This window comes from Coturnix japonica, unplaced genomic scaffold (assembly GCF_054131305.1).
Source record: "Coturnix japonica strain WE unplaced genomic scaffold, WE-NBRP24 Scf040, whole genome shotgun sequence".
Classification (NCBI taxonomy): domain Eukaryota; kingdom Metazoa; phylum Chordata; class Aves; order Galliformes; family Phasianidae; genus Coturnix; species Coturnix japonica.
This window is the reverse complement of record NW_028188943.1, coordinates 3,610,956-3,623,859: the sequence shown is the minus strand read 5'-3', so window position 1 is coordinate 3,623,859 and position 12,904 is coordinate 3,610,956. Positions and strand designations below refer to the sequence as shown.

General features: G+C 45.7%; 1 protein-coding gene across 1 annotated transcript in view; it reads left to right on the top strand.

The window, feature by feature from the left end:
• LOC146753034 (dynein axonemal intermediate chain 1-like) overlaps positions 1–12,665 on the top strand; it is a 34,927-nt gene extending 22,262 nt beyond the window's left edge. The window contains exons 3-5 of the mRNA XM_085531016.1: positions 310–397; positions 3,019–3,098; positions 12,207–12,665. Of these exons, the coding sequence (XP_085387142.1) occupies positions 310–397; positions 3,019–3,098; positions 12,207–12,269 (231 nt within the window). The 3' untranslated portion in view covers positions 12,270–12,665. The remainder of the gene's footprint in view (positions 1–309; positions 398–3,018; positions 3,099–12,206) is intronic.
• The last annotated feature ends 239 nt before the right edge of the window (positions 12,666–12,904 follow it).

Here is a 12,904-nt window from a genome sequence, read left to right as displayed (position 1 = left end):
ACTGACAGTGTCACCCTACACTTGAAAGTACTGACCTATAAACCCAAAGTTGTCCAGGTCAGATGCCTGTGCCTGTGAGATGTACAAGTGGCTCTCAGCACCAGTGCACCAAAGCATCAGTTTCCTGGAGGTCTTATGTAAAGCAGCATGTTAGCAAGTTGCCAGCTGTGGGCATGAAACATTAAACAATTTTTGGAAAGCTTTTTAAAATTCCTTCATAAAATTTGCCATTTGAAAGTACTGAATGTCTCTGTATTGTTGCTGTTGCTGTAAAGCCTGTTATTCATGTGGAATCTCCTCTGCCTGCAGAATGAGCTGGTTCATACAGATGTCATCAAGCTGTCAGCAGAGAGAACAACGACGCAGGGGCCAGAGGGTCTGCAGCTGCAAACAATTGGTAGGAGCCCAAGTCCTTGCCATGCTGATTAACCACTGACTCAAAACCTCTTATCAGGCATTCTGGGGAATTAAATTGGGAATGGGATATTGAGGAAGAGAAGAGCAAAAGAAGGGTGACTCCTCCTGGCTTTGAACATGTAGTAGGATAAAGGCTGTCTGTAGCAATGGCCACTGTTTGAGTCAAGGTTTGCTGCTTGCCTCTACTTGCAGAATAAGATAAATATTAATTCTAAAAATAGGACTATAGGGAATGGCCTCAATTTGCACCAGGGGAGATTCAGGCTGGATGTTGGGAAATGCTTCTTCTCTGAAGGAGTGGTCAGGGGTTGGGGTAGGCTGCCCAGGGAAGTGGTGGAGTCACCGACTCTAGAGGTGTTCAAGAAATGTTTGGAGATTGTTGTTGAGGGATATGCTTTAGTGGGAGCTATTGGTGATAGGTGGACAGTTGGATGGATGATCTTGTAGGTCTTTTCCAACCTTGGTGTTTCTATGATTCTATGACATCTCGGTGCAGACATGGCAAGGGGATTACCTGTAGTACAGGATTAAATCAATTGTATTCCTCCTACCAGATGCTGATCTGAACTGGCCAAATCAAAATGAAAGGCAGCCTCTCCTGAGTGCACAGCTTACCCAACCTACAGTGTGATGTGCCGCGTATGGCTTTGGCTCTCTAAAAGCACAATGCCTATTCTGAGCTACTGTGTTAGACTCCCTCCATGCAAGGTAGAGACTGCAGTTCTCTACGTTGAATCCCCTTATCCTTACTATACTTACACTATCCTGTGTTTGGTATAGGATGAGATGAGTCAGCTGTGGAAGTCCCAGACTACACAGGGAGCCCTGAGGATTCCACTAATGATCCTACTGTACCTGCTTCTTGCTTTGAAGCTGTGGTCTTGGTTTGCAGAAGGCACTTGCTCTGCATTTAGAAATGTTTCTAGGCTAGTAATTCCTGAATGTGTGTTTGTGGAAAGTTTTGCATTGCCACACAGATTGTAAGAGACCAGCTAAAGCTGAACACTGCAGAACTCCCAGAGGCACTGGGATTATTTGTTAGTGTTGCTGGGAAATGGATTTTTCTAAGGCTTGCATTGAATATTTAACAATCTATTTAAATGTTAAAAAATGCTGACAGTATTACAGGGTTGAAACAACCTTAGCAATTCCTTTGAGGTCTACATTTTTTTAACGTTTAAGACATAAAGCTATTTTCAGCTGCCTTTGCAGAAAGTTCTCTGTAATGATGTACTTCTGGACCTTCTTTGCTTGTTCTGATTCCTCCTCTGATGATTTCTGTGCATTTCCCTGATGGTCAGCAGACCCAGATTGCTCTGGCACTAAGCAGACATCCCATCTTCTGCTCAAGAACCTTACTGAAATTTTCTTTCACCACCACAAGAGTTTAGTTTCTTGGATGATGTTGCATCTGTTAGGGGAGCAGAAGCCAGAGGATATCAAGGAACCACATCCTGTTGTGATGGATGCTTGTTTTATTTATGGGTAACAGTGCTGCTTGATTTGGGGCTTTTGAAATAAGAAGAATCCTTGTGTGACTGCCAAAAGATTTGTTCTCAAATCACATCCTTTACTGTTGGGTTTACTGAAGTGAGCCTGCTAAGTGGCTTCTGAGCCAAAGACAAGATAGGGTACAAGGAATTATTGTGTTTCCTCTCCGGACCCTTTAACACTTCAGAAAACGTTTATGTGGTTGTCAAAACCAACTGAACAGAAGAGATTTGTTTTCTCTAACAGGAGGCAGACCAGGTACTCACCACTCTTACATTTGTAAACTATTTGCTACTCCCTCTATTGTGCTAGAGGATACTGATTTGCTGGAGGTCCAGATGTAACTGGAGTCTTGGTCACCTTAGAGATGTTTGGAATCAAAGACAGATACTAGACACAATAATGGGCTTGGTAGGACCAAAGAGCAGCAGTGACTGAGTGCAGAGTGCAATGCTGATCTGTGTTCTGTGTCTGGCAACGTCCTTGAAGTTATATCTGAGAGAGGAGACTGAAACAGAAGCTGCAGTCTCTGATGGGGGCTGAAGTTGATCCCAAAGAGAACAATGGAGACTCCCTTGGGTGCCCTTGCCTTTAGAGGCCATCTGGCAGGCACTGCTAATCACAGGTCTGTGTCAGTTCTTCTTGGATCACAGAGTTATTTTTTGTACAGACAGAATTCTCAGAGGCAGTCTTAAGGCATTTGTTGCTTTAGAAAGCAAATGGCATCCAGGGGTTGTTGTTATGCAAGGCTTTGGATCTCCTCACCAAGCGATCTTTGTGGCCAGCTTAGGGGAGACCCAGTGTGGGTAGAGCACAGGGCAACTGCTCCAAGAGCTAAATTTGCCACTGACCTACTGTGTGTTTTACTCCAAGTCTGTTCACCCTTCTTTCAATTCCCTTTCCCCTTTGTGTATGTTGTTTCGTCATATGGAAGGTCCTGGAGAAAGGTGCAGCTTGGAAAGGCTTTTAAGAAGGGGTGGCTCTAGCATTTTTGAGGAGCTTCTGGCTAATCAGTCGCTTTTGGAAACTTTGGCAGTGTGCATGTATAATGGGCAGGGAGCTGCACAGGTGAACAAATTTTCTGTATGACTCCTGTCTTTTTTTTCACAGGCTGTGGGACATCATTTGATTTTCACAAAACGATAGACTATTTGTTTCTTGTTGGTACTGAAGAGGGGAAGATCTATAAGGTAAGAATGGCTCCTTTGTCCCTTGTCCTTTGTCCCACGCTTGTCTTTCTGGTTCATCATCTGAGCTGTTTGCACAGGCAGCAAAAAAGTACAACTTCAGAGGCTCGTCCTGCCCTCAGATCACTGTGGTGAGCCTGACAGAAGCACAGAGCCCCATAGGGCCACAGGGAGCTCTCTGCACAGACCCAATTAAAGCATTATTTTGCAGAAACGTTTTTCATGCAAACTGTGTCCCAGAATGCTTTGCAGATTGCAGCTGTGCAAGTGAGGCACAAACCATGATCAGAGCAGAAGTTAAAAGGCATCGATCATCTGTCCTTACGACTGGTGGGGAAATGGCAGAAAAAAATCTCATCTCTTTTCCTTTTTAGGCCTGTTGTGAGCAGTGAAACAAATGATTTATTTTTTTTTTTCCTGCAGATTAATGTCCCCAAACCCTCCCTTTCCACAATTACATCCCAGCTCCTTTCTCATTGCCCTCCTATCTCCATTTTCTCACTGCCTCCTCTTATCCTTCCTCTCTCTTACCACCTCGATGCTGTATGAACTCAATGACTATGTCCCACCTCTATGCTGTAGCCCTCCTCCTGTTTGGTGCCTTCCTGCAGCCCAGTGCCAAAAAGCTCCAGCCATGTGGTGAGGACAGGGGGTGAGATTTGATCGCCTTTCCCTGATAGGGGCATTGTCCAGATGTTTGCATTCTGCAGCCATCCGTTCTTATGAAATGCATAAGGCTTTAATGTTACCAAGTCCTCTGTGCAGCCAAGTTTGGCTAAAATTGCTGGTGAGGTCAAAAATTGTTTGAGATGAGAGAAACGGACAACAGGAGACAGACATTTTTCTTAAGAAAACAAGATAAAAATAGGAAGTTTTGATCTCTGCTATGTTTAGCTCTGAAAATTAAGCTTGTTACTGTTTGTGTTACTCATATAACTTTTGTTTGGCTTGCATTCCTCCAAGCTGGCTTTTTGGCTTTGTTAACATCATAGTCACTGCCCTTCAGAGGTAGTAATGGACCATCACTTGGAGGCTGGGATGCAGAGCAGAGCCATCCAGCCATCCCTTGAGGATGCTGCAAGCTCCCTGTGTGTTTCCTGCAAAATGGAAACAAAACAGAGAAAAAAAATCCAAATGGATTTGTATTCTGAAATGAATCTCAGTCATGTAGGCAAAACAAATAACAAACAAGTATTCCTTCCAGAGGGATGATGAAGAAAATTTGTTCCTCTTCCAGTTAATATCTGGGGAAGGTTTCTTTTGACAAGACAGATGCAGAAGGGAGCTGGGAGCAGTGGGGTGCTGAACTGATGGGTAATGGACAGTGGTGTAGGTGCACTGGCTTTCCATTGATGCTTTCAAAGTACAAAGCGTCTGTTCATTTACAGGCAGATGTTCTGAGCTGGCTGATTGCCCACAGTAGTTGGTACCCTGGGTATTTGTCACGGGTTACTTAGATTTACCTATGCCTGTGACAGGGGAAGCCACCCCGTGGGCCCCCACCCCCTCGGGGCCCGGAAAGGAGGGGGAAAAGGGGAGTGGGATAAAACAGCGACAGTCTAAGGAGGAAAAACTTATTTTACTAAATATGATATCGAAATACAAGATAACACAATATAATATAAATGACGCTAACAAATCGAACGAAACAGAGAGAGAGAGAGAGTCCCCGAAAACCGAGAGGCCTACTGTGAACTTTAGGCGACACGGCTGGAACGCTTCCCACTCTCCGAGAAGTTCGAGAGAAGAAGGAGGGCACTCCAGCCTGGGAACGAGATTATATAGAGTCCTGGTCCCGTGACTTATTGTTACTCCTGTTGTTCTCTGGGATATGTAGTCTTCTTCTGTGGACTGCACATTCAATAGAAGTATCCATACTTTACATGATGTTATGATGTGGAATACTGATAGCAAAATTACAAAATTACAAAACCATGACATTCCACCCCTTATTCTACATTATTACATCATGGTTAATATATATACATATATATATACACGTATGTAAAATTGTGATAGCTAAATAGTAGAATTGCATGTAACATAACTAAATGTACAACTATAATAACTAAAATACACTACACATGCAAACATATATATATATAGAGATACATAATACATACATAAAATATATATAGATACATAAAATATATAGATACAAAAATTATGCACTCCCCCAGCATCAAATTCCCTTGTGGCACACATTGAACATCCCCATCCTTCTGCATTACCCACCAAGTGCACCCAGGTCCCTGAGCAAAGACAGTTCCACGGATAGGTTTGCCCTTTCCAGAAGCTGGAAGGACCCAAACAGCTTTTCCCAACATGTTCTTTACATGTATAACAGGGACCTTATCTCCTTCTATAGTGTGTAGGGGGCTAGATTGACTAGGACCATCACGATTGACAGATCCTCTAGTATTGACCAACCAAGTGGCTTCTGCCAGATTCTTCTCCCAGTGCTTAAATGTTCCACCACCCATTGCTTTCAACATAGTTTTCAACAACCCATTATATCGTTCAATTTTACCAGAAGCTGGTGCATGGTAGGGAATATGATAAATCCACTCAATGCCATGATCTTTGGCCCAAGTATTTATAAGAGAATTTTTGAAATGTGTCCCATTATCAGATTCAATTCTTTCTGGGGTGCCATGTCGCCACAGGACTTGTTTCTCAAGACCTAATATGGTGTTTCGAGCAGTAGCATGGGGTACTGCGTATGTTTCAAGCCACCCAGTGGTTGCCTCTACCATAGTGAGTACATAACACTTACCACTGCGAGATCGTGGCAAGGTGATATAATCAACCTGCCACGCCTCCCCATATTTATACTTTTGCCATCGCCCTTCCTCCCAGAGAGGTTTCATCCTTCTGGCTTGTTTAATTATGGCACATGTTTCACAATCATGAATAATCTGCGCAATAGCGTCCATGGTTAAGTCCACCCCTCGGTCTCTGGCCCACTTATATGTTGCATCTCTTCCTTGATGGCCTGAGGTCTCATGAGCCCATCGAGCTAGAAATAATTTGCCCTTATTCTGCCAATCCAAGTCGATTTGAGCCACCTCAATTCTGGCAGCTTTATCTACCTGATGGTTGTTTTGTTGTTCTTCAGTAGCCCGACTTTTGGGCACATGTGCATCCACGTGACGCACCTTTACAACCATATTCTTTGTTCGGGCAGCAATGTCCTTCCATAGTTCAGCGGCCCAAACAGATTTACCCCTCCGTTGCCAGTTATTTTGTTCCCACCACTGTAACCACCCCCATAAGGCATTTGCCACCATCCATGAGTCAGTATAAAGATACAGCATTGGCCACCTCTCCCGTTCAGCAACATCTAAGGCCAGCTGGACAGCTTTTACCTCTGCGAACTGACTTGATTCTCCCTTACCTTCAGTGGCCTCTGCAACCTGTCGTGTGGGGCTCCACACAGCAGCTTTCCATTTGCGATGCTTCCCTACAATGTGACATGATCCGTCTGTGAATAGGGCATATTTCTTTTCATTTTCTGGTAATTCGTTGTATGGTGGGGCCTCTTTAGCATGTGATACCTCTTCTGCTGGTGATGTTCCAAACCTTTTATCTTCAGGCCAGTCCATGATTACCTCTAGGATTCCTGGACGATTGAGGTTTCCCATTCGCGCTCGCTGTGTAATCAGCGTAATCCACTTGCTCCAAGTGACATCGGTAGCATGATGGGTGGAGGGAACCTGTCCTTTGAACATCCAGTTCAGCACTGGCAGTCGAGGTGCCAAAAGGAGCTGTGTTTCAGTCCCGACTACTTCGGAAGCAGCCCGAACCCCCTCATACGCGGCTAAGATCTCCTTCTCAGTTGGAGTGTAGCACTCTTCAGACCTCTTATATGATCGACTCCAGAACCCCAGGGGTCGGCCTCGGGTCTCTCCTGAGGCTCTTTGTCACAAACTCCAAGTGGGGCCTTTCTCTCCAGCAGCAGTGTAGAGGATGTTCTTTACATCCTGTCCAGTCCGTACTGGCCCCAGAGCTACAGCTCGGGCTATCTCTTGTTTAATCTGTTCAAAAGCCTGCTGCTGCTCAGGGCCCCATGCAAAATCGTTCTTCTTCCGCGTCACCTGATAAAGGGGGCTTACAATGAGGCTGTAGTTTGGAATGTGCATCCTCCAAAAGCCCACTGCACCCAGGAAAGATTGTGTCTCTTTCTTGCTAGTTGGTGGAGACATGGCAGTGATTTTGTCAATCACATCTGTTGGAATGTGACGACGTCCATCCTGCCACTTTATACCTAAGAACTGAATTTCCTGGGCAGGTCCTTATACTTTGCTTCGCTTAATAGCAAAGCCGGCTTGTAGAAGAATCTGGATTATCTGCTCTCCTTTTGTGAAAACTTCTTCTGCTGTATCGCCCCACACAACTATGTCATCAATGTACTGCAGGTGTTCAGGAGCACCACCCTGTTCCAGTACAGTTTGGACCAACCCATGGCAAATGGTTGGGCTGTGTTTCCACCCCTGGGGCAAACGGTTCCAAGTATACTGAATGCCCCTCCAGGTGAAGGCAAACTGTGGCTTACATTCTGCAGCCAAAGGAATAGAGAAGAAGGCATTGGCAGTGTCAATGGTGGCATACCATATGGCTGCTTTTGACTCCAGCTCGTACTGGAGTTCCAACATGTCCGGCACAGCAGCGCTCAATGGGGGTGTGACCTCATTCAGGCCACGGTAGTCTACTGTCAGCCTCCATTCTCCACTGGCTTTACGCACTGGCCATATGGGACTGTTAAAAGGTGAGTGAGTTTTACTGATCACTCCCTGATTCTCCAACTGGCGAATCAAATCATGAATGGGGAGCAAGGAATCCCTGTTGGTGCGATACTGCCGTCTGTGCACTGTCTTTGTAGCAATCGGTACCTGCTGCTCTTTTATTTTTACTCGTAGCAGCCTCACAACAGACGGGTCCTCTGACAGGCCAGGCAAAACAGACAGCTGCTTAATGTTGTCCATATCTACAGCAGCGATTCCAAAGGCCCAGTGATACCCCTTAGTATCCTTGAAATGCCCTCTTCTGAGGTATCCTCAATACCAAGTATGAACGGAAACCCTGGGCCACTCACATAGGATGTTTTTTCCAGTCTTTACCAGTGAGGCTTATTTCAGCCTCCAACACAGTCAATTCTTGAGAGATATCCAGAAATATGGATTGATTCTGTCCCTTCATGACTGGAGGGCATTAGGGTGCACTGTGCACCGGTATCCACCAGCGCCTTATATTTCTGTGGTTCTGATGTGCCAGGCCATCAAATCCACACAGTCCAATAAACTCTATTATCCCTTCCACTCCCTTGACTGAGGGCAGGGCCCCTCTATTGGTTACCTGTGATAACTGGAGCAGCCGTACTGGTGGTTGGACTGTTTTGTAGTTCCCTCACCCGTGCTCATAGTACAGGAGTAGGCTGGTCATGCCACTTCCTCATGTCTTCTCTGTGGTCACGTAGGTAACACCACAAGGAAACACGTGGTGCAATTGTACTGTTGTTCCTTGCTCGAGCTGGAAAGCGCGTATGTCTAATAGCTGAGTTTTTTGATGATACACGTGAAGGCTTTACGATTGTTAATGGCTTTACGATCTCTCACCTTCAACTGAAGCAGCAGCTAGGCCAATTACCAAGTGACACCAAGGTGATGAAGTGGCAAAATGGCAATTTATTGAAACAGACACATCCTTATATAACCTACGCCTTTTTGTCTACACCCACTGTATTACACTAAGATTCTTCCAGAATATGGGGAAGGGCCTGTCACGTCACAACAAGCTACCGTCCCAGCTGTCCCAACAGCGAAGCAACCAGGTAACAAGAGATTCATTCTGGTGCCGTGTGAACTCCTTTCTTACGCCTTGGATTTCAGTCATCTTCAGGGGTCGACAAACAGTAATAGAGATTTCTTCCTCGTCACTCTCTTCTTCATGCCTCTTAACTTTTCCTTTTGCCTTTCTCGGTGCTGATCCAAACCTGTCAGCTGGATCTTCTGTTGCCTCCTCCTCCACTTCTTTTTTCCGTTCTAGACGTGAGGACATCCATTTCCATTTCTTGCCTTCCACAGAGGCAACTGATATTGTTACTGGTGCCTCCTGTGACTGATCAAAATCGACTTGGGGATTTCCCTTTTTGGCTTGAACCTCAACTCGGAAACTCTCTCTTTTCGGAACAGTGTTATATAGAGCACGGTAAGCACAAGCCAAGCCCCAAATAAGTCATACCCCCTTAGATCTATCTAGGCTGCACCATCCCTGACTCAAATACTGGCTTAGTTTCTCGGAATCCCACAGGTGTTCAAGAGTTAAATCCCATGACATTGTGGGCCCCCACGTCTTGGCAAACCTGAAGGCAAAAGGTCAGTGTTCTAGGACAAACAACCACACACCAATATAGTTAATTATAGCTGTGTCCATCTATTGCCTGAAAAGCCGTACTTTTATAGCAAACAAACAATGGTGTACAAAAATCACACGTACTAATTGGAAGAAAGCTTCTGCAATAAGAACCCTAAAACCCCGCTTCAAAGCCACAAGCCTTTCATTCTTTTGCTAGAGGTGTCCTTGGTTCTCATGCTGTTTATCCTGCTCCGCAGCTGCTGCTCTGCAAAGTGCTTATCTTGATCCATGGCTGCTGCTCTGTAAAGTTCTTCTTGTATTACAACAGAATGGCAGTTCCCTGGGGTCTCCAACACACCCCCAGCCAGCTGGCAAATGCCGCTGAGGACCTTCAGGAAAGACATGCCCAGGGTAGTGACAATGTCCACTGGACAACTGTGAGCCCCACAATGGGTCTCGTACCTGTGTGCCATCTTCTGAACACCAGTAGCACGGTGTAGATGCAAGGCCCAGCCAGGCAAAATCAAAACATGCTTCTGGAAGGGGATGCTTTCTGAAGAGTCGTTACACTAATGAGAGGGCCACAAACATTCACTCAGCGAACTCCAAATCTCTGTGACTTTGCAGGCCTAGGGTCTTGTTTGGTTCACAGAGACATGGTGGGTTGATTCTCAGCTCTGTACTGTAGAAAATGGGGTACAGATTCTGCATGACGGATGGGCAAGGAAGAAGAGGAAAGGCTGCTGCCATCCATGAGAGGGCACTGAGCTCTGCCTGGGGATGGCAGAGGAGCCAGCTGAGAATTGATGGAAAGGGCTCAGAGAGGAGAGCGGCAGATTCTGTTCCTTGCTTCCTGATCAGGAAGAACAAGAAGAGGGGACAGGCAGGAATCTGAGTTACAGCTGGGATGGAATTGTTTTCTTCAGACTGCCTGCTATGGTGCAGTGTTTTGGTTCTTGGAGAAAACCATTGATAACACTCTGATGTTTACAGCTGCTGCTAAGCAGTGTTCTACAGAGCCAAGGCCATGGTCAGTGGAGGGCACATGGAGCTGGGAGGGAACAGAGTGAGGACAGCTGACTGATAGTGGCCAAAGGGACGTTCTCTATCAGCTGACAGCAAGCAGAAATTGTATTGAAAGGGGTGGGAGTTCATCTCAGTCTCTTCACTGCCCAGGGTCCAGCTGAGCATCAGTCTGGTGGTGCTGAGCAAGTGCTTGTGCATCAGTTGTTACATACGATTCCATATCAACGGATATATAGTGATAACTATTACATGTCTGCTTTTATCTCTCTTAGTAAACTGTTTTGTTACAACCCAGAAGTTGTATTTTTTTTCCCAGTTCTCATCCCCATCCCACTGGGAATTGGGCAGTGCACAAAGCACTGTGTGCTGCTGAGCCACATGTTGGGTTCAACAACCACTGTCATTTTGGTGCCTGATGTGAGACTCCAAGGGTTGAGATAACGGCACATCTGTCCTGAGCGAGATAACTCAGGGCTTTGTGGGAGCTGGAGAAGTGCAGGCCATGGTGCTGATATGTGTGGATGTGCTCCCTATGTGTGGAGCTTGTTGAGTCTTCTCATGAAGCTTCACTGCACAGCTCCTTACTTGGTGCTTGGATGCTTGATTAGGGTATTTATTTTGCTATGCTGTTTGACCTCAGTTTGTACCACGATAAAATTGGCAGCTGACAAAGTGAAGTTTTGTGCACATTCAGCTCTGCGGTCATCTTTGGGTTTTGGAAGTAACATTGTCCATAGGATTAGGAATTACACAATTTACATTGTCGCCTCTGTGAGTCTGGGGGTGTACTGGATATTGTGTTGAGGGACATGGTTTACTGGGAGCTATAGGTAATAGGTGAACGGTTGGACTGGATGATCTTTTATGCCTTTTCCAACCTTGGTGATTCTATGATTCTAGGATTGAGGTTAAACAATTATTCAGGAATATCACTGAGAGATCTGCCCCAAGGTGAGAAGGCTCTGCATGGCAGAGGGTGTGGGATGGTCTGGGCAGCTGCCTGGAGCGGTGGGCACCCCCAGGGCTTTGGAACTTCATCTCCGAGCAACTGCAGGATCCTGCGAAACTGGTAGAATATTGGGGGCAGGTCTGCTGTGGCCCTGGTAACCCCCAAGAGGCACAAATGACTGCAGTGTGCCAGATCCAGAGAGCTGGATCTGCTGACAGTGCTGCAGCCTCTGCAACTCCTGGCACAGACCCTGCAGCAGCTCCAAGGTTTTGCTACACGTCCTGCAGTTGCTCCAAGCTCTGGGACAGATCCCGCTGTCACTCCATCCCTCATAATGAGCTCTGCAGTCACTCCTGCTATGGGTCCTGTAGCTGTTCCAAGTATGGTAATAAGAAAATGCAAAAAATTCCTCCCAAGGGAGGAAGTACAGCCCTGCGGTGGCTCCAACCCCTCCAATGAGCCCAGTGGCTGCTCCAACATAGTCACAGTTCCTGTGGTGGTTCCAGCTCTGGCAATGAACTCTGAGGTCACTTCAACTCCAGCAACAGCCCAACAGCCACTTCAGCTCCTACAGTGAACCCTGTGGCTGTTAAAACCCCTGCAACTAGTCCTGGACTTGCAAACAGATATGCATATGTATTAGTATCTGTGCATATGTGTTTGCAACTGCATATGTTGTATATGTGTGAAAATATACAAAATATATGTGTATAAATACATTTGTCATAATTATTATCCTTTTCTTTTTCTCTTTGTCTCAACCCATAAACCTTAAACCACAGCACTGCCCTGAGATGCTTACGGATCTCCTTGGGACTATTCAATCTGATCCGGTCACACACTGAAGAGCACCAGAAGATCTCGAGGTTTTCTCAGGGAGCAGCTCCTGAGGTATATTCCTTACACCAGCTTTGGAAGAGGCCTCCCTCATATTCTCTGGTCCTGCTCTAAAGGGGCCCTCTTGTTATGGCAGTGCCAGCAAGGAGACCAGCTCTGACACAGCTGTTCGTATTGCCGGATACTGACTGCAGCCCTGGAGTGCTGCTGTAGAGGCAACAAGACTGTCGTGAGACACAGAAGACCTTCAGGACTGCACAAATGAGAGGACTTGAGAGCACTGTGGCGGAGTAAGGAGATCAGAAATGAAAAGAACACGTTGAGCTGCTGTCTGTGGCTGTACCTCCCCAAATCCAGACAAAGTAGGAAGGAAGAAAAGCTAAGCAAATGTCTATTTTAAAACCTTTTTAGGTTCCTTAAAATGTATTCAGGTAATCTGGTTAAATGTTTCCATGAGCTCTTGGATAGAGAAAATGAAAATTAGGTAGGAAAGAAGTGAAATATATTTTTATTTATAAGTTCAATAATATTTTATACTTTTTTTTTTGCACGTTGCTATATCTCACACAATCAAACAACAAAAGAGGCATAAACCTAAAGAACCATCACTGGGAATCCAATGAGGACGTTGTGCATTTTATGG